Source organism: Ochotona curzoniae, unplaced genomic scaffold (genome assembly GCF_017591425.1).
Source record: "Ochotona curzoniae isolate NIBS_2020 unplaced genomic scaffold, NIBS_Ocur_1.0 contig_1, whole genome shotgun sequence".
In the NCBI taxonomy this organism is placed as follows: Eukaryota; Metazoa; Chordata; class Mammalia; order Lagomorpha; family Ochotonidae; genus Ochotona; species Ochotona curzoniae.
The window spans coordinates 37184923-37204858 of record NW_024464918.1 but is presented as its reverse complement, the minus strand read 5'-3'; the positions used below and the strand labels follow the sequence as shown (position 1 = coordinate 37204858).

The 19936-nt window shown below is 45.7% G+C and overlaps 3 protein-coding genes across 9 annotated transcripts in view; all 3 read right to left on the bottom strand.

Annotated features, from left to right (window-relative positions):
• Window positions 1-1575, bottom strand: part of DDX46 (DEAD-box helicase 46) — a 46050-nt gene extending 44475 nt beyond the window's left edge. For all 5 annotated transcript variants that reach the window (XM_040971981.1, XM_040971986.1, XM_040971983.1 and 2 more), the window contains exon 1: window positions 1232-1575. In XM_040971981.1, the coding sequence (XP_040827915.1) occupies window positions 1232-1248 (17 nt within the window). In that variant the 5' untranslated portion in view covers window positions 1249-1575. The remainder of the gene's footprint in view (window positions 1-1231) is intronic.
• Window positions 1576-4863: 3288 nt separating this feature from the next.
• On the bottom strand, window positions 4864-13588 carry CAMLG (calcium modulating ligand). Of its 2 annotated transcripts, XM_040971961.1 has the most exons (4): window positions 13356-13586; window positions 11352-11812; window positions 8313-8378; window positions 4864-5425 (listed from the first exon to the last, which is right to left on the bottom strand). In XM_040971961.1, the coding sequence occupies exons 1-4, from the start codon at window positions 13537-13539 to the stop codon at window positions 5234-5236; spliced, it is 903 nt and encodes a 300-aa protein (XP_040827895.1). In that variant the 5' UTR covers window positions 13540-13586; the 3' UTR covers window positions 4864-5233. The 2 variants fall into 2 exon arrangements, with proteins under 2 accessions (XP_040827895.1, XP_040827903.1); XM_040971969.1 differs by lacking the exon at window positions 8313-8378 and having other exon boundaries at window positions 13356-13588.
• Window positions 13589-16990: 3402 nt separating this feature from the next.
• Window positions 16991-19936, bottom strand: part of SEC24A (SEC24 homolog A, COPII coat complex component) — a 64679-nt gene continuing 61733 nt past the window's right edge. For both annotated transcript variants that reach the window (XM_040971942.1, XM_040971934.1), the window contains exon 23: window positions 16991-19812. In XM_040971942.1, the coding sequence (XP_040827876.1) occupies window positions 19698-19812 (115 nt within the window). In that variant the 3' untranslated portion in view covers window positions 16991-19697. The remainder of the gene's footprint in view (window positions 19813-19936) is intronic.

Genomic DNA, 19936 nt, shown 5'->3' with positions numbered 1-19936 from the left:
AATGATCAGCAAACAGAAACGATCTCTCTCTCTCTCTCTCTCTCTGTAACCCAGCTTTTCAAATAAATAGATATAGATCTTTTAAAAACTAAGATAAATGGGCCTGGCACAGCAGCCTAGCGGCTAAATCCTCACCTTGCATGCACCAGCACCCCATATGGGCACCGGTTCTAATCCCAGCAGCTCTGCTTCCCATCCAGCTCCCTGCTTGTGGCCTGGGAAAGCACTCGAGGATGGCCCAAGGCTTTGGTGCCCTGCACCCATGTGGGAGACCTGGAAGCTTCTGGCTACAGATCGGCTAAGTTCCAGCCATTGTGGCCACTCAGGGAGTGAAGGAGAGGATGGAAGATCTTTCTATCTCTCCTTCTCTCTGTAGGTCTGCCTTTCCAGTAAAAAATAAACAGAAAAAAATGTAAAGGATGCAGTATCTAACTGGCTGGAGGTGGTAAGAAAAGGAGTCCAGTGAACACACTTTCTAGTCTGGGCAGCCACATGAGTAGCAATGCCTTCAGGGAATTCCAAAGATCCACACAGGGATTTGGGACAAAGTGATGTTATACTGGACATTTTCTCCATGCCAACAAAAGCACTGCTAGCATTGCCAAGTAAAATCTTCCCTGACACTAAACAACAAATAATCACATTAAGATTTAAAACAAAACATCTTCCTATCTCCACAATCCCCAAGGCGTTATCAACAACTCAAGCTTATTATAGCTCTCCTCATCATATGTAACATCTTCAGGTCCAGGGTTTTCAAAGGATAAAAAAAAAAAGTAGTAAAGAAATACGGAATCTACTTGCAAAGCACATGTCCAGGCAACACATGATTTGCAGCAGCCCGGTAGGTCGCGGACAGGGTTCCAGGCACGGTGTGCCGGTGCCCACACGCGCTTGGCCCCCGACTCGGGAACACACCAGGGACGCACCAAGGACTGAAGGAAACGCTGCAAACACAAAAGCCACCGAAAGGCCACGGGGATCACGCAGACGCGGGCGGGCAGGGCGAGGTCTGACAAGTGGCGGGACGCGGCGCCCAATCATAGCCACACTGGAGGGCTGCTCACGCTCCAGGGCCCAGCGGGGTCCCGGTCCCGGGGAGAGCCTCTGCCTCCACCGGGGTCCCAGCCTCTCCAGTGACCCCAGACACCCTCGAGGGCACACACCAGACCCGGCCCGGCGGCCACCCCGACTCCAGACCCCTAGGAAGCCCGGCCGGCCCGTGCCTCACCGTGACTCCCGGCCCATGCTGCCGGCTGTGGGAACGCCGACGCCCTTGGGAAGCACACGCAGACGAGCCGGACGCACGAGGAAGCCGCGCTACCCTGAGGGCGCCGAGCGTGAACCCGCACTAAGAAGCGGAGGCAGCCACAGCGGCGGCGGCCATCCCAGCGCAGCCAACGAAAACAGGACGTGCCCGCGCCGGTGGCGGGAGGAAGGGACGAGCCGGCCGGAAGCGGCCTTCCGCCTCCACAGCGCCGCCTCTCGGCTGGAGGGCACGCGGCGCAGGCAGCGCTCAGCTGCGCGTGGCTGGCAGGTGGTTGCACTGGAGGCCCTAACCTTGGACGAGTCTATTCAACAGCGTCCGGGACGTTCTGGGCACCTGGCCGCGGTTTCAGGACCTGCTCCGAGATCTCTGGTGCTTGTTAAGTAACGTTTCAATCTCCATACAACCGTGTCCTGCCTGCGTTTCCTGGCTGACTCCCTAACCCTTATTCTCTGTAGGGCAATGAGCATGGCCGGTGCCAGAGCTGGGACAGTCTGGGTGGGAAGTATGCCAGCCTCTGGAGAGAGCTCTTTGGAGGAGGTGAGATTTCAGTGATTCCGAACGAGAAGGATTGGTAGATAATATCAGCACAATTTATAAGATTCATTGATTTTGGTTGGAAAGGCCGGTTTACACAGAGAAGAGACAAAGATCGGCCTGCTGGTTCACTCCCTAAGTAGCCGTAGTGGCTGGAGCTAAGCTGATCTGAAGTTAAGATCCAGGAGCTTCTTCTGGGTCTCCCACACGGTGCAGGGTCCCAAGGCTTTGGGCCGTCCTCCACTGCTTTCCCAGGCCACAAGCAGGGAGCTGGATGGGAAGTGGGGCAGACATGAACTGACACACATATGGGATCCAGGCACTTTGCAAGGGCAGGATTAGCCAACTGAGCCATTGTACCAGGCCCAACACCATGGTTCTGCATACAGCCTGCCCTGGAGGCCTGGGATGACACCTTCTCTGCTTGCCGTTGTCTGACTGCATTTGCTTACAGCTGGCGATGACACAAGACTGGTATTTGCATTGTGGCCACTGCCGAATGGCTGTGCTTCATCAAAATCCACTGAACTGAAAGGGAAGAAACTGTTGGCTTGCCTGCATGTCAGTCTTACCTGAGCAAAGTAGATGCTCTCAGGAAGCGGAAGCCAGGGGCAGGCATGGCCCCCCACAGGGAGAAGGCTCCCCAGCAGAGACACCAGCACCCCACCTCAGTGATGGCATCCTACCGTCAATTCTGGCTCCCTGCTCCAGCCCAGGAGGCAGCAGTGAGGGCTCAGATAACTGGGTCCTGGTCACCCACCAGTGTGGCAAACCTGCCTGCACTGAATTCCCAAACCTGTACCAGAGTTACAGAGATGGAAAAGCAACATTTCCATCTGCTGATTCATTCCCCAAATGGCCACAAAACAGCCTGGACTGAGCCAAGCTGAAATAAGGAGCTACGAGCTTCACCCGGGTCTTTCACACAGATGGCAGGGATCCAAAGAGCTGAGCCATCTTCTGCTGCTTTTCCCAGGCCATTAGCAGGGAGTTGGAATAGAAGTGAGGCAGCCAGGACTCAAGCTAGTGTACCTAGGGATGCTGTTCTCACAAGTAGTGGCTTCATGCACTATGCCACAACACCAGCCCCAAATTTTATTGATTAGATAGGCAATTACAGGGCCCGGTGGCGTGGCCTAGTGGCTAAAATCCTCACCTTGAACACGCCGGGATCCCATATGGTCACCGGTTCTAACGCCAGCAGCTCCACTTCCCTTCCAGCTCCTTGCTTGTGACCTGGGAAAGCAGTCGAAGACGGCCCAAAGCTTTGGGACCCTGCACCCACATGGGAGACCTGGAAGAGGTTCCTGGTTCCTGGCTTCAGATTGGCACAGCACCTGCCATTGCAGTCACTTGGGGAGTGAATCATCGGATGGAAGATCTTCCTCTCTGTCTCTCCTCCTCTCTGTACATCTGCCTTTGTAATAAAAATAAATAAATCTTAAAAAAAAAAAAAAAGGAAAGAAAGGCAGTTACAGAAAGACCTACTGGCTCAACTTCCATGTACTGGTTCTCTCCCCAAATGACCACAATGGCCAGGGCTGGACCAGGCTGAAGCTAAGGACTAGAACTCCATCTGGGTCTTCAGTGAATGGCAGGAGCCCAAGCACTTGAGTCATCTTCCACCACTTTGCCAGATGCATTATCTGGGAGCTGGAGCGGAAGCGGAGCAGCCAGCATTCACGGGGCCTGCTGTGGTGGGTGCTGGTCAGGCACCTGCTACAGAGACTGAAAAAGAGCAGGTGGCTGCTGATGAAGCTGTGACCAGGGAGGAATCTCAAAGTGATCAAACGACCCGGCTCCTGAATTCACTGCTGCTCAACCTGAATGTGCAGGCAGCTGTGAAGGGATGAAAGTGACCTCCAGGGCATTCCCCAGGAAGACGGGTCAGTGCCCCCTGCCCTGCTTGGGCCCCTGAAGGGGAACAGCAACCAGAAGTACACATGGGCTGCCCTTCAGTTTCTGAAGCAAATGGAAATGAGATGAGAGAAAATAACCACCACTGTGCGAAGGGGAAAAAATATTTATTTTGCAGGAATTACCAAGAGGTAGAGACAGATCTTCCATCCCATTGGTTCACTCAACAGATGGCCCTGTGAGCCATAACTGTGGGCATCAGGACCAGGCCAAAGTTAGGAGTCAGGAGCTTCTTCCAGATCTCCCACTTGGGTGCAGGGTCCCAAGGTTTTGGGCCGTCCTTGACTGCTTTCCCAGGCCACAAGCAGGGAGCTGGATGGGAAGTGGAGCTGCCGGGGTTAGAACCGGCACCCATATGGGATCCCGGAGTGTTCAAGGCGAGGACTTTTAGTTGCTTGGCCCAAAGAATAATTGATTCTTTTTAAAAGGGAAGAAATATGAATCTGGTAGGGATCTACAATTACCAACATTTTGTACACTAACAAAATGAGATTTGTTCTGGTACTAAACAAAAGCAATGAACAAATGCATGATTCCTAGAATCTTCCTGAACATTATGGGGAAGCCACAACTAAGATGTTTTGCAATTCTCTGCACACGAGGTTGCATGCGCAGTCAAGAGATGTGTGTGCTCCTCATCTTAATCCCAAATCAAAGGTACTGATTTACAATCATGGCACTGATTTTCTGTTAGGTTCAAAATAAAATGACAAAAATAGATACTTGATGAATAATTGAAAAAGAGCAAATGGCTTTAATATCACAAGTATTAACCAAATATACCATATAAAAATCTATGAGGAAACAACACCAAACAATATAACACTTTGTACTCTGACAATCTCCTAAATGCAGCATATTACCAAGTTATAACACCTTGGTTATTCAGCTCCCACTTGAAACTATTCTGTTCCAGATTGCTTGAAATACACCATTTCTGAAAATTAACAATTTAAAATTGAGGCCTTCCAGTTGTGAAACATTTTCTAGGCCTTTTAATTTTACATGGATGAATCTTATTCATTGCTATTAAATATTTGTGCTGGATTGAAAAAATCAAGATTCTAACTCAACAAGGAAAGGCAGGCTTAGCCACCTTATTTAGCCCTTAGGTTAGAACGTGCAGAGTCAACATGAGACAATTGAGTTCCTTCCATTTTATTTTTACAATGGCTTCATTTCTTAGGACAGAATGACGCGCAAGAACAGACCTAAGGGCATTTATCTGCTCTCCCAAAATAACTAGCTCAGGCTCCAGGAGCCGACTTACAAATCTGAGGACTGGAAAAGGTATCGACTGCAGATCCTAACTAAACAAGGAAAATCAATTCATGACCCCGGGACCCTCATCTTCATATCAGAACCAGTAATGACCCGCCCCCCTTTTGGATCAGGGAATCTGCAATTTTAACCAAACCCTACCAAGTGAAAGAATGACAGAGAGGGTGACCAGGTTGCCTCCCTCAGGGACAGACATGGGGATCTGGGGGCTTCTCCTGAGCTCGGTACATGTCATGGTACCTCAGAGCCCCAGTAGTCAAGCAGTTCATGACAAAAGATAAAAGTGAAAAAGTAGACACAGAGGTCCGTGAAGACTTCCCCCATCTTGCTGTAGGTGTCCATCGATCGGTTTATCACCTCGGCAGGAATCCCCGAGAGCAGCAGGGCAGCGGTCAGGACCGTCGTCTTGATCTTCTTCTCGCTCTGGACAGACAGAGACTCAAGTTCACAGGCTGGCTTGGGTAGTCAGCTTATATTCTATGCAAACATGAGCAATACTGCTCCTTTTGTCAAACTGATTTCAAAACTTCAATAACCTTTAAACAGCAAGTCAAACCTTAGCAAGTAAGACAAATCAGCAGTTGGCAATATGAAAACCACTCACACTATCAAAAACTTTTTACAAGCATGTCATCTTGGAAGTAACATAAATAAAAATTTAAGACATGGATAACAGGGGCTGGCATGGTAGTACAGCATGAAACTCCATCTATGGTGCCAGCATACCTTATTGGTGTCCATTGGTTAGAGAGCCAGCTCCTCTGCTTCACTGCCCTGCTTGTGGCCTGGGAAAGCAGTAGAGGATGGCCCAGATCCTTGGAACCTGCACCCACATGGGAGATCAGAAGAGGCTCTTGGCTCTTAAGTCTTTAGCTGGCCTAGCTCCACTACTGTGGACATTTGAGGAATAAACCAGTGACTCTCTCTGACTCTCACCCTCACTATTTCTCTTCCCCTCTCTATAACTCTTCCTGTGAAACAAAATAAATAAATCCTAAACAAACAAACAAACAAAAAAAAAGAAAGAAGAGAGGAAATAGCACAAAATAAGAAAAAAAACCACTACCAACATGATATATAATAATTGCTAAATGAATACTATGGATAATATGCCACATGAGGGCTCAAAAACAGTTAAGAAACTAGGAGGTTGGTGCCATGTAGAGCAAGCCAAGCTTCCACCTGGGGCACTGGCATAACTAAAGGCACTAGTTCATGTCCTGACTGTTCCATTTCTGATGCACCTCCCTGCATTGCCTGAGAGGGCAACAGAGGATGGCTCAGGTCCTTGGGTGCCAGTACTCATGTGGAAGACCTGGAAGACGCTCCAGGAAGATACTGGCGTCAGATTGGCTCAGCTCCAGAGGATGAAAGATCTCTCTCTCCCTTCTTCTCTCTCTAAATCTGCCTTTCAAACAAAAATAACACAAATCTTGAAAAAAGAAAAAAGAAACACAACAAAACAGGCCTCTGGGGTGCATGTGAAGCCACTGCCTGCAGCATTGACAATTCCACATGGGCTCCAGTTCAAGTCCCTTGATGCTCTGCTTTCGATCCTGCTCCCTGCCTGTGGGAAAGCAGCTGAAGATGGCTCAAGTGTCTGACTCCCTGTACCCAAGTGAGAAACCTGGGATCCTGACTTTAGCCTGGCACAGCCTTTGTCATTTGAGGAGTGAACAGTGGATGGAAGATCTCTCTCCCTGTCTCTCCTCTCTTTCTGTAACTTTTTCAGATAAATAAATGTTAGAAAGGGAGGAAGGATAAGAAAGCCAGGCCTCAGGCCTTCAAGGATTAGCAGTCAACAGAACCATCGCTGTAATGTTAGTGTCAAGACAATCAAAGCCAGCCCTGTGGCGCAGCAAGCTGAACTGCCCCTTGCAAAGCCAGTAGCCCACACTGGAGTGACAGGTCGAGGCCTGGACACTGTGCTGCGATCCAGCTTCCCACTGAGGCACCTAAAGGCAGTGCAAGAAGGCCCACGTGAGTGGGATCCTGTCACTCAGAGCAAGCACCTGGACAGAGGCCCTGGGTCCTGGCTTCAGCCTGGCTTTGCCCTGGATTTTGTAGCCACTTGGGGAGTGAACAAGTGGACAGAGGATTTCTGTCTTATCCTGGCTCCACGTAACTGCGCCTTTCAAAGAAAGAAAGAAATCTTAAATATATATGTAAACATATAGCCAAGTAGCTACTTCTTAGCAAAAATCTGGCACCTAAGTAATTCATACAAGTGAGGCTACTGCCTATGACATGCAAGCCTGGCCTGACAAGTGTCCTGAGCAGCCATGCGGCAAGGCCTGCCCCGAGCTACCATCTCCCTGTGCTGTGATTTTGGCCACATATCCCTTTCAACTATCTGGTCTTCAAAACTAAGGTTCACTGCTAATAAGTGTCCAATAAGTATACAGTCAGATATTTTTACCATTAATTTCCTTCATTATAGATAAAATGAGTTCTTAAGCGTGCTAGGGAAGTATATTTGGTATTTTCTTAAACAAGTACTAATGAAACTGTGTAATTGTTGTGCCGGATTTTGAAATCCCCAGATAATCATCAAGTCTGAAGTCAGTGCTAAGGCATAAAGGTGGTTTATTCAGGTTAACCTAGGACTCCCAGCCACCTCCCCCAGCCCAGCACGGCAGGGTGGGGGAGGGGCTGCCACAGTGAGGCTGCTGTAGGATCAGCAGGCAGGGCAAAAAAGAAGTGTGAGCCAGAGAGAGAGCAAGAGAGCCCAAGCCCCCCAGTTCTTATACATTTCAGGCTATTAATTATACAGTCATGATTTAGCAGGCTTCTACTGGTGGGTTTGAAACAAGCAACTTTCAAAAAGTACAAATCGACGAGCTATTGGGCTGTGAATTTTATCAAATACCAGGTACCTCCTTCCTGAGGAGTGGTCTACCTACTGTGACCTGCCAGGTGTCCTGCCGGGTGTCACGTAGACTATCAGGCCTGGAGTTCACATAGTCCCCAGGCACGCCATGAAGGCAGAATCACAAAAGGCAGAAAACATCTAGGTTCTTCATTATAAAACCACAGATTTTTTTCCCCAATCCACCATGCACCAACATTTTATGAAACATAGTAAAAACATTATAGCCATGTCAAATTGCTTTGAGAGCTTCTAATTACTCTAAGTTTTAAACTTAATGCATCATAAATACAAGGCGTTTGAAGATCAACACTAGGAGATGAACCATACTTGCGATACAACTGATTCAGAAAAGTAGTACATGTTTTTAAGTTCTTAAAATTCGTTAGTCAGTAATTTGTCTAAAAACATCATTGTAATTAAAAAAAAGTTATAATTTACCTTGGGAAAATATTTGTACAGTCCCATGTAGGCAAGTTGTAAAGTAAGAAATGGAGCAAATATGGACTGTAAAGATAGAAGATAAAGTTAAGTATGTTCAACACAACCATGTAAATCACAATAAATCAAACTCCCACCAGCTATGAAATCCCATGCAAAAAATTTGAACGTTTAATTTTACTGGATGAAAGCAATCATTTCTGCCAAAGGGCATAGAAAACAAACAGATGTGATTTCCTACTACATGGGGTGGCACATAAAATGGTGGTTTATTAGCCCACGTCCCACACTGAAGTGTCACGTTTGCAGTGAATGACTCAAATACTTAAGCCTCGGCCACACAACGGGAGACCCATGTGGGAGTCTGCCCCTATTCCCTGGCTTCAGCCCAGCCTAGTCCTGGCTGTTCTACACATCTGGGGAGTGAGCCAGCAGATGAAGAATGTCTGTGTCCACCTCTCTGTCACCCTGCCATTCAAACAAACAAACAAACAGATGCATCTTCTATAAAAACTGAAACAAGGGGCCAGCACAATGGCTCAGCTGGCTAATCCTCTACTTTGCAGCACCAGCATCCCATGCTGGTTCCTGACACAGCTGCCCCACTACCAAAACAGACCTTTGCTTATGGATGGACAAAGCAGCAGGGCATGGCCCAAAGCCTTGGGATCCTGCACCCACATGGAAGACCTGGAAGTTCCTGGCTTCAGATAAGCTCAACTTTGGCTATTGCAGCCATTTGGGGAGTGAACCAGTACACGGAAGCTCTTTCTGTAAATCTGCCTTTCCAAAAAAAATATTTATTTTAAAAAGAACTAAAACAAAAATGGCAAACTTCTCACACTATTTCAGTGTCCCAAAAATTCTTCTCACATAAAAATCTGTCATTTTAACATTTTGAAAGATTTATTCCTTTAAATTTAATTATTTGAACAGTAGAGAAACACAGAGTGGGAGAAAGATTCTCCATTCTCTGGCACTCACCAAACAGTTCCAGAACCTGGGGCTTGGCCAAGCTGGAGCCAGAATTCCAACCAGGTCTCCAACACAGGTAGCAGGGGCCCAAGAATTTAAATCATTCTCTTCTGCCTTTTAGGTGCATTAGCAGGGAACTGGATTGGCAGGAGTAGCTGGGACTCGAACCTGCGCTATGCAATGGGATGCCAACACTGAGAATGACAACACACTGCACCCCCAACAACAGCCCATGATTTTTTAAGGTATTAAATAATGACAGATGTGTAATACACCATGTAGTAAAATCTCTCTCATTTACTAGGAATTAACACATCCCAGAAACACAGGTAAAAGAAAATTTTAAAAAATGACAAAGAAACAAGCAAACAAAAAATACTGTTTTAAAAACTGCATTGCTTAATGATTTAAACTTTAAATAATCTAGAAGTTTTATTTATGTACTTGATTCATGCATTTGTCTTTCAGATTTGGAACACTGAGGGACAGAGACAAGAGTTCTCCCTTCTGCTAGTTCATTTCGCAAACACCTGCAAGAGCCAAAGTTGGGCAAAGCTAAAAGCCAGGGACCAGGAACTCCATCCAGGTGCCCCACGGAATGGCTCTAACGGAGCCACACCCTGCTGCCTCCCAGCGGAGCACACTAATGGGAAGTAAGAATGACAGGGAAACTGGACCTCTCACAGGCACACCATTATGGGATAACACGTGGTCCCCAAGAAGTGACTTATGGCTGGGCTAATTGCTAGCTCCCGTGTTCTTAAAATATCTGTTGGATGGAAACACATCCAAGAGCGACACACTCAGCTACTGCCTGGGCTAGAAAACAAAAGGATCGCACAGTACAGCAGAAAGTGACACGATGATCATGCACATAATAAAATGCTGAGGCATCTCAACCACAGAACTATTTCCTTACACTCAGAACCAGAGGAACTGCATTTTAATGATTCAAGTTATTTGAGAATTGCTATAATTAATGTATTGTACATGTAGGCACTTAATCCCCCTATGAGGTTGCTTTTAGGGACCAGCGCCATGGTATAGTATGCTAAGCTGCTGCCTATGGTGCTGGGCGGAGTCCCACTTTCTCCACTTCCCATGCAGCATCCTAGTTATGGCCTGGGAAAGCAGCAGAGGATGGCCCAAGTATTTGGGCCCCCACACCCACATGGGAGACCCAGGAGAAGCTTCTGGCTCTTGGTTTCAGAACAACCCAGCTACGACCATTACAGACATTTAAGAAGTGAACCAGCAGATGGAGGATCTGTCTTTTATTCTCTCTGTTGCTTGGCTTTTCAAATAAAATAAAACTTGGCCTTGAAAAGAAAAAGAATATAATAAAAATAACGCCAGAGAGAGAGAGAGAGCCGCGCTTCTATTTTTAGGTTTAATTCTCAAGTGGCTGCAACAGCCAGATGTGGGGCAGGCTGAAGCAGCAGGCAGGCTCTCCATCCCAGTGTCCCCATAGGAGTGGCAGGGCCGGAGCACTCGAGTCCTCTTCTTTGCCTCCCTAGGTATGTTAGCCGGAAGCAACTAGAGGCAGCAGAGCCAGGGTTCAGACAGCTGCTCTGCTATGTGGCATCGCATGAAGCAGACTAACCCAGTGTGCCACAGTGCCAAACCCTAAACACCGCCCCCTGCAACTACAACAAACAAGGAAGGCATATGGATCTAGCAGACAGTATGCTACTATCGGCGCTGAATTCTGTATGTCAGAGGCACCCAGCGGCCAGGCATCCAGCCCAGCAATCCACAATGGTACACCCAGGCTGGAAACCAGGCTGCAGATCTTCAGCTTCCAGCTAATGAAGATGCTGGCAGCAGCCAGGAGAGCACAAGTGACAGAAGGTCCCTGAGGTTCCAACCCTCAGCTTTGGGCCCAAGTTCATCCCTGACCTACACAAAAACACTTCAGGAGAAAGCAGCTGAAATCTTTCTCTTGCTCTCTCATTCTCGCTCTCCATGCCTCAAACACATTTTTTTAAAAATTAAAAAGCATTCACTGTAACCAATTTGCATATGCCATTGAGTTTGTTCCTAGGCTGTAGTTCTTTTTCTTACCAAGTATTTGCAAACGAAAGCTCGGACTCCCAGAGCAAGCAGGGCACATCCCACCAATCTGAATATTCGAAAAGAATCAAATTCTTCCGTGGCACTTCCATCCTCTTGGCTGGGCTTTTCGCTGATGAGCTGCTTCCTCAATCTCATGGCCTCTTCAAACCTGGCCAGGTACTGCTCCAGCCCGTGGCGGGACCCGCTCCGAAGCGGCTCTGCCGCCGGGTCCCCCCGGCTGCGCTGCCGCAGCTCCAGGCTGGCATCGTTACTGCCTTCAGGCGGCTTAACCAGAGAGTCCAGTCTGTCTCCCAACTGGGTGCTCTTTCCCTGGGCTGCCCCACCCTGCTGGTCAGAGGCTCCTGTACCAGCTGAATCACCCAGCACGACTCGCTTTGACACTGAAGGGCTACTGAGGGAGTTGAGTTTCTCTTCGTCCTGTAGCTTGGATTTTACTTGACCTTCTTCTTCTGAGGAAAGAAATTGAGGAGTCTCATGTATGACATGCTGGCGAACATCTTAAACACTCATGTTTTACAGAGGCTGCTGCAGCCACGCCTCATGGTCTCAGGTGAAATAAATAAACCCTGACTGTACACAGATGTGAAGCAAGAACGGGTTCCTTCCCCCACACCCTCAAAATGTGTCAGCCCAACAACAATGTCCTTGCCAAGGAAATAAACACTGGGTGTAGAGCCCAACAGCAACAGACCAACGGGGAACACAGGGATGGAATAACCTGGAAACCCCAACTTTTCATGGGAAATATATCCCAGAAGGCAGATGGCATATTAGTTTAAAATATAAATCAGTCGGACTTTCAAAAATTTTATCACAGCTTTTTGAGTTCACAGCCCTTGTGAGTTAGGGTGTGGCCTATCCTCCGGCTACTGTTTACAAGTCAGGAAGCCACACATGGCCAAGTGAGCTGCCGGAGCACAGTCATGGTTTTCCTTTCTCCACACAACCTATGAAGACATAAAATTTTCAAAGCCCAAGAGTGAATGTATCTCGTGCACATAACAAATTAGCCTCTAGAGATGAGCATTGCAATGTGAAAGAGAAACCCATGCTTTTAGCTATTCTGGAAGCATTTGAAATGGTGCCCCGGCTCTCATAAGAGTTGGGTCTGCCGGTTCTGGCCTATGTACCTAGCTAAAGCAGCAAAGAATTCACGCCCCAAGTCAGAAGCTTGTGATCAAAGACAAAGGACCAATTCTTAATAGACACACTAAGTGCAGACCTTAACATCAGCCCGCATTAAGTGATTGCATTCACAAGGAAAGAGACTAATAGGGAACGGATTTTTAGGGCCAGTCTCTTGGGTTTAAATGCAATTGCCAATATCAGTTGCATCCGTCCCAGCTGGTGGCCTGGCGCAGTTGTGGGCTCTATAAGGGATTCCTTAAATTTGGGGGACACTGCGCAGACACTAGCTGGGGTGAAGTACTGTTCTTCCGCAGTGGAGCATTTGATTATTTACAACCTCGTTCGCGGACCACATAACCTTCTCAACTTAGACTGTTGTCGATTTACTGAGTGTAGAGAACTACCCCCTGGCTACCTAGGCAGGGCCAGAACAAATGAGTTCACGGGCTTTACGGGATCTCCCCCAACTCAAGTCTGGGATCCCGGGACCCGCACAGATTAGGACACAACGAAGTGATAGGGCGGACAGCAAATTCACAAAGCAAGGAGCGAGGCAAAGTAGATAGTAGGGAAGGCACGGTACTCGGGACGGACAGCAGGAACGGGCACCTGCCCAAGGGGCACCACACACTGTGGAGGAAGAAACGGTCATGTGTAGGCGAGTAGGCACAGAGGACGACCCTAAGGCGAGGCTCTGGGGAAACCAGAGGGGAGTGAGCAGTGAGGACTGGGCCAACACACCACCGGCGCGGGGACAGGGAGGAGGGCAGCCACCGGACCTGGTCGCTCAGGTCGGCAGGATGGGGCGCGGGAAGGAAAAGGACCCCCAAGTCTCAAAGGAGTGGGGGAAGCCGAGGTTCTCACCCGCGCCGCTCGCGGGCCTGTGGAAGCCCATGATGCGATTGATGCGCTGTTCCGAGTTCATCAGCAGCTTTCTCCGCCGCAGCTCGGCCCGACGCTGGGAAGCTGACAAGCCGGAGCCCGCCGGGGCCGGCGGTCGCTCCCCGCCGTCAGCGGCGACGCTCACGGGCTCCATCCGCTCCTCCATAGCCCGGCAGCGTCGGCGGCGGGGACCTGGATGACTCCGAGCAGGGAGAGCGACGCTTGAGCTCGGCCCACCATAGGCCCGCCCCCGAGCGCGGCGGCGCCACTGCGGCCTTGGTTCGCCCGCGCCGCCCGATGGGAACTAGCGCGAGGCTGCAGCCGACATGTTGAAAGAGGGCAGCGACTGCCGTGCCTAAGCTAACCCCGCTCACCCCACTGCTGGCCGGCACGGCTGACCTTCCCCCTAGGGCTAGTCGTCTGCTTTTCATTCAAAGGTTAAGAAAATAGACAGCTGAGCTGACGATACTGGAAAGAATTGCGTGGAATAAGAACGGGGGGGGGGGGGTGTTAGTATTTGCCAGGAAGTAAAATGGAGGGCGCAGCGGAAGGTGCTTGTTTCTTATTGGACGTGGACATACGTAAATTGCGGAGCGACGCTTTAGGGAGGAACTTGTGCTTGCTGCTGATGGTGTGTTCGGTCTTGCTTAGCTTTGCTCCCTTGCGTGCTGCTGGCTTATTTAAGACTTTCCCGGTGATGCCTTTTTCTGACCACTGTGGCTAAATGATCAACACTCCTTATTCCTCGTCTTTTGTCCTTAGCACATACCACCGCTGTGTTAAATGTACTAATGTTTATTTTCGGTCTGTCACCACCTGGACAAAGCCAGGTGCTGCTTTTGCTGCCTGCTTCACGTCTGGAAAAATGTGGGTGCACAGGAGGGCTGGGCCTCCACTGGGCACACTGGCATAGTGTTCCAGGCTCTCGATAGAAGGCTTGGGGGACTCTGGAAATTTCTAAAAAATATTTATTTGAAAAATTGAAACTGTGTGTTTGTTTGGACGGCAGAGTTAGAAATCTTCCATCAGCTGATTGACCCCCAAACGGCCAAAAGGGTTGAAGGCTAGCAGGTTGACCCAGGTCTCCCACAGTGGTACAGGGGCCCAGGGACACGAGCCGTCTTCTGCTGCTTTTTTCAGGCAAGTAGCAGGGAGGTGGATGGGAAGTGTAGCAGCTGGACTCGAATCACCTCCCATATGGGATGTCACATGCGCTTGCAAGTGAGGATTTAGCCAGTTGAGGGAGCCATTGTGCCACGCCCTAAACAAATCTTTTTAAAACCATGACTCAAGTAGCCAAGTAAATTTGCCCCAACCGTATTACCAATGTATTTATATTAATACTCCAAAATATTCAAAATCATCTAAAATTAGATTTCATAACACAGGTTACCGGGCTGTGAGTGCTGCCCACGCTGTCCGTCCCTAGGTGCACTGGCATCTTCATGCTGCCATGTTAGATGTTACAAGCTGCAGAAACAAACAAAAATAAAATAAAAAGACAGGCAGGTTGTGATCCAAATAAAGCAGTGGCCATTTGGGTGTGTACATTTGAGACTGTTTGATTTCAATGAAGCATGATGAGAGACATGTTGGTGGTGCAGACAAGTCCTCTGCCTGCCCAACACAGCCACATTGCAGCCTCTCTTCCTCAGCAGGCCAGCTGGTATAGGCTGCACTCTGGGCCTTCACCCTACCTAGTCCATGTGAGGTTTATTCACAAACAACATTTGAATTCAGACGTTTTTTGAATTAAAAACTCAGAGATGGACGTTGAACCCAGGAGCTCAAATAGAGATGTAGACAGCATCATTAACTGTTACTCCAAAAACACCTACCCCTAGGATTTTATTTATTAAAAAGAATACATCAGTGTTGTGACATAAAAGGTGTGGCCTGCATTGCTGGCATCCCAGTAACTGCTGCTCCATTTGTAATTCAGCTTCATGCTAATGACCTGAGAAAGAGTGCAAGATGGTCCAAGTGCTTGGGCCCTGCACCCATGTGTGAGACCTGGGAGAAGTTCCGTGTTCCTGAATTCTACCTGACTCAACTACGCCTGCTGGCAGCCATCTGGAGAGTGAACCAGGGGATGGAACATCTATCTGCCTTTCCTTCTCTGTGTAACCTTGTCATTCAAATAATAAATAATCCACTTATCAAAAAACATACTCCAAGAGGCAGTTATTTGGGGAAAGGGCCACAGAATGAGAGTTGTTTCTGCATCCCTGCTTCTCAAACTTACAAAATTCATTAAGGTTAGTCGTACAAATATAAAATTCAGTAGATGAGTTACCTCGAAATGGTCAAAAATAAAGTAGTGTAAACACAGAGCTACCAAGAATTCCAGGAGTAATAGAAGGAATGTAGATAAAAGAAGAAAATAAAAGTGCTGGGAATTTTCCAGAAATGAAGATAAGTCAGAATGTCCAAATGGACATGTACTCTGGGGATAGGCATCGTGGCTTCACAGGTGAACACACTGTGGAGGTAGCTGACGGCTCACCTCTTTGAGCTCATGCTGCCCGCGTGGGAGAACTGGAGGGAGTTCTGGGCTTCAGCCCTGGCTGAGGTGGGAATTCAGGCAGTAAACCTGCAGACAGATGACTCTCCCTCTCTGTTGTTCTACCTTTCAAATAATAAGACAATAATTTCAGAGTAATAAAAACTACAAAACATGAAAGAGAAAGCCTTATAAGTCAAAAAAGATTATTTTCACATTCTTATCAGTAACAAATGAGCCCAAAGACAATGGTATATTACCTGAGTAATAGGGAAAAAAGTAAGTTTCAGTCTGGAATTCCAAATCTTATCTCTGAAGAATGAGCACCAAGCAATTGATCAGTGAGATTCTAGGTAACTATTTAGGGGGTATAAAGTCCTTTATTTTTTTTTTTCAAAGATTTATTTATTTTTATTTCAAAGTCAGATTTACAGAGAGAAGCAGAGAGAGAAAGATCTTTGATCCACTCATTCATTCCTCAAATGGCCTCAACAGCCAGAGCTGAGCTGATCTGAAGCCAGGAGCTTCTTCCAGGTCTCCCATGTGGGTGCAGGGTCCCAAGGCTTTGGGCTACCCTATATTGCTCTCCCAGGCCACAAGCAGGGAACTGGAAGGGAAGTGGAGCAGCGAAGATGCTGATATAGGATCCCAGAGCATGCAAAGTGAGGACTATAACAACTTGGCTACAGTGCTGGGCCCCAATTCTTTACCTTTTTTTGAAACAGATAATTTATTTGAAAGGCAGAGAGTGACAGGATTGACACAAGGACAGATCTTCCATGTGCAATGGCCAGGGCTATGCCAGGTCAACACCAGGAGCTTCTTCCTTGTCTCCCACGGGGTTGCAGAGGCCCAAGAAGTTGGACCATCCTCTCCCGTTTCCCAGGTGCATTAGCAGGGAGCTGGATGGGAAGTGGAGCAGCTGGAATTCAACCTCATATCCATATGGGATATTGGTATTACAAGCAGCAGCTTCAACCTCTCTACACCATATTGCCAGCTCCAAATAACTTTCAGCAATAGTTTTCTATGGACTCCACCTGTATACAAAACAAAGTACTGCTTAGTGGGTGGCAAGTACTTTGTATTACTTTGAAAAAGCAGTCACTGTATATTAGCTCTTTTAATTAACTTTATTGAATAGCCAAATTGATAAGTTAGCACAGAACAAACGATTGCATGGGTAACAAATGACTTTTTTTTCTTTACAGGAATAAAACTGTGAAAATTACAAACTGTAAAAAGGAAGACAAATCTTGTCTCTAACATTTCAGAGAAGCAAGACTTAACACAGCACATGGAAGATCAATACATATTTGAATCTGAGAACAAAAATTTAATGTTACAATATTATACACTACTTTACAAAATTAAAACTTCTATGTAAGGATTACATTTGTAATAATTAACAAAATCTTAAAATCACATTTGGTGGTCCCCTAGATAATAGCTGTTATGCATCTTTGATTAGAAGAAATAAATCTTTTATCCTAATTATTGCAAAACAGTCTATTAGACTCAGTACATTACATTAAATTAAAAACAATGAAAATATATGCAAACTAAAATAAATGGTACTGCTCAAGTGAATATTATTAGTATGTCAGACTTACAGAAATGTCATTTTAAAAATTCTAGAAATTAGAAAAATAGAGTACTTTTTATGGTAGAACTGCCATGCTCAGATTAAACACCAAGGTTGCCCTTGTCTGTTACTTTAGTAGTTGTAGATCTATAGAAAATTCGAGGATCTTTCGTAATTTACAACTACAATAAAAAAAATATGGCATAGTGTAAATATTAGTTGCTTTACATCAAAAAGTAATCAGATGATGGAAAGTAGTGCCCTACTAGAAAGAAAAAAATCAAACTAAAAAACACATTCAATATTGCAAAAAATAATTGCTTTATATCAATATCCCCAAAAAGACTCATTCATTCTCTCATTATTTGGAGAACAAATATTGTGAATCCTAAATTGTTATGTGTTTTATGCTATGTTATAAAATCATTCTGGATTGCAGATGTTACACAATATGTAAAATAAATTCCCAAAGTAAATTTGTGGGTTTTACTAGCAACGCAAGTGGCAATAACAAGTCATCCCCTCTTCGGGATGTAGTGAGGCACAAGGAAGGTGATCCCGAAAAACACACACATTTCTCTCTGGAAGATTCTTTACAACCGTGCTCAACACATGAAGAGCAAAATTGGAGGCAGTTTCAGAAACATCAGTACACAGTGACTCTGTTTCTTTCTTTAGAAGAGGGGAAAACTTAAAATTTTGCCAGTCTCAAAATTTTGTCTCAATAAATGGAGCGGCTTTCAAGAAAACTCGGGCTCAATGTAACATATATGTACTGGGAAAAAAAAAAACCTCATGGTAGTCCTACAGGGCACACCGACTGTAAGTCAGCCATAAAGAGGTGTATACTTCCTGCTTCTTCTGGCCTGACAGCTCAGCCAGTCATCCCCGAGAGATAGAAACCTGAAGGTTACTATATCATTGGTGATCACAGAAGATTGTAAACACATTTCTAACCCATTAAAAAAAAAAACAAAAGATCTCTTCATCAAGTATCACATATGAACATCTTTAAAGAAATTCATATGCAATCATTGAAAACGAGCCACACTTTTCAAGATATCGTATCACAGCACTTTAAATATACAGATGTATAATTTACTTGTAAACAAAAGCAATCAATAGTTTTGACTATTTTTCTAGCCGAATCAAAAATGCAGTCTTAAGAAATACGTTCAGAAAACTTAACTTCTTATACATCTCAACATAATGGACTCATGTACTCTTACTTGTTACTAAATCAGACAGTAGCACTTGATCGTTAATATCTTAATATGCAAGAATAAATATGTTTTATACGTGGCATCCAATTTAACAGTTAAACTCCTTAGACAAAAATGTTACTGATGCAGTTGATATACCATTGATGAAACCTTGAGCTTCGTTCACTTTCATTTCACCCAAAATAACACTTCCAATATACAATACAGATCAGATTGATTAAATAAAAACGTACTTGAAACATCCAAATGAAGTTTCCATCTTCCTGTAATCATTACCAGTCACAAAAACTTATGAAGACAGCTCCAATTCTTTGTACAAGTCTTCTTCAGCCAAAGCAGGAAATTATCTAATTACAGTTTGCAGTTCAAATCAAACTGTGTTTGTTCTTAAGAAACAGAGAATACTGACAGACATGAAAGCTTGAACGCCTTACTTCACAGTCCTCTAGAGCCACAGTTAGTTAACTTAACATGATCTTTTTTCTTCCTGAAAAAAAGGAAAACCAGCTTCGGGAACAAATTTTCATTTTCTGTATTCTTTTACTTCTGAATTTTATTTTAAAAAGATTATTTATCGATGAATTTGAAACTTCCCTGCAACACTTAGGTTGTGAGGTCTTAAATGTAGCAGCCAAAAAAAAATCAGAAAAATAAAAAATGATAAATATACACGTGGAACACAGAAGTCTTTATTTTACAAAATGTACTTTGCCTCTGCAATATTGTCTTCTCTTATTTCAATCCATAATAACTCAAACATAATTGGCAAAGGAAAAAAGGTATCCAATCTTATGTAGATACATTTTGATTTGAAAAATACAGTATTTCAGAGTTGCATTTTGATTCTCTGCTGTGGTCCTTTATTTGCTATAGTTTGTTGAAATCACAGTGAGAACATCTTAATTATCCTATCAGTCCACAAACTCATAGAGAAGGAAGTATTACACATCCCCGGGCATTCTGCGTTATTCTGACTTTCCTTAGAAGTAACTAAATGAAATGTCTTCATCTCTTCACTTGTTCACTTGCTGCTGTATATGCAACAGGAATTCATAATAGGACAACGCAGATTCTGTCCTGTCTTCGACCATGTTTTGAAGGAAGTTTACTTTCATTGGACTCTCATCCCTGAAGGATTAAAGGCAAAAATAATCATTTACATTCCATACAATTCAACTGTCACATGGCTTTTGACATGGGATAACTATCAATAATAGTCACCACACAGCTATTTACTTCTAGAGGTCTTTCT

What these genes read in the sequence shown, in the direction of transcription:
- CAMLG (XM_040971961.1), bottom strand. Translation starts at nt 13,539, where the DNA reads ATGGAGGAGCGGATGGAGCCCGTGAGCGTCGCCGCTGACGGCGGGGAG. An exon ending in CTTTCGTTTGCAAATACTTG is followed by an intron (nt 8,379 to 11,351) that starts GTAAGAAAAAGA and finishes CTATCTTTACAG; the next exon opens with TCCATATTTGCTCCATTTCT. An exon ending in TGTACAAATATTTTCCCAAG is followed by an intron (nt 5,426 to 8,312) that starts GTAAATTATAAC and finishes CTGTCTGTCCAG; the next exon opens with AGCGAGAAGAAGATCAAGAC.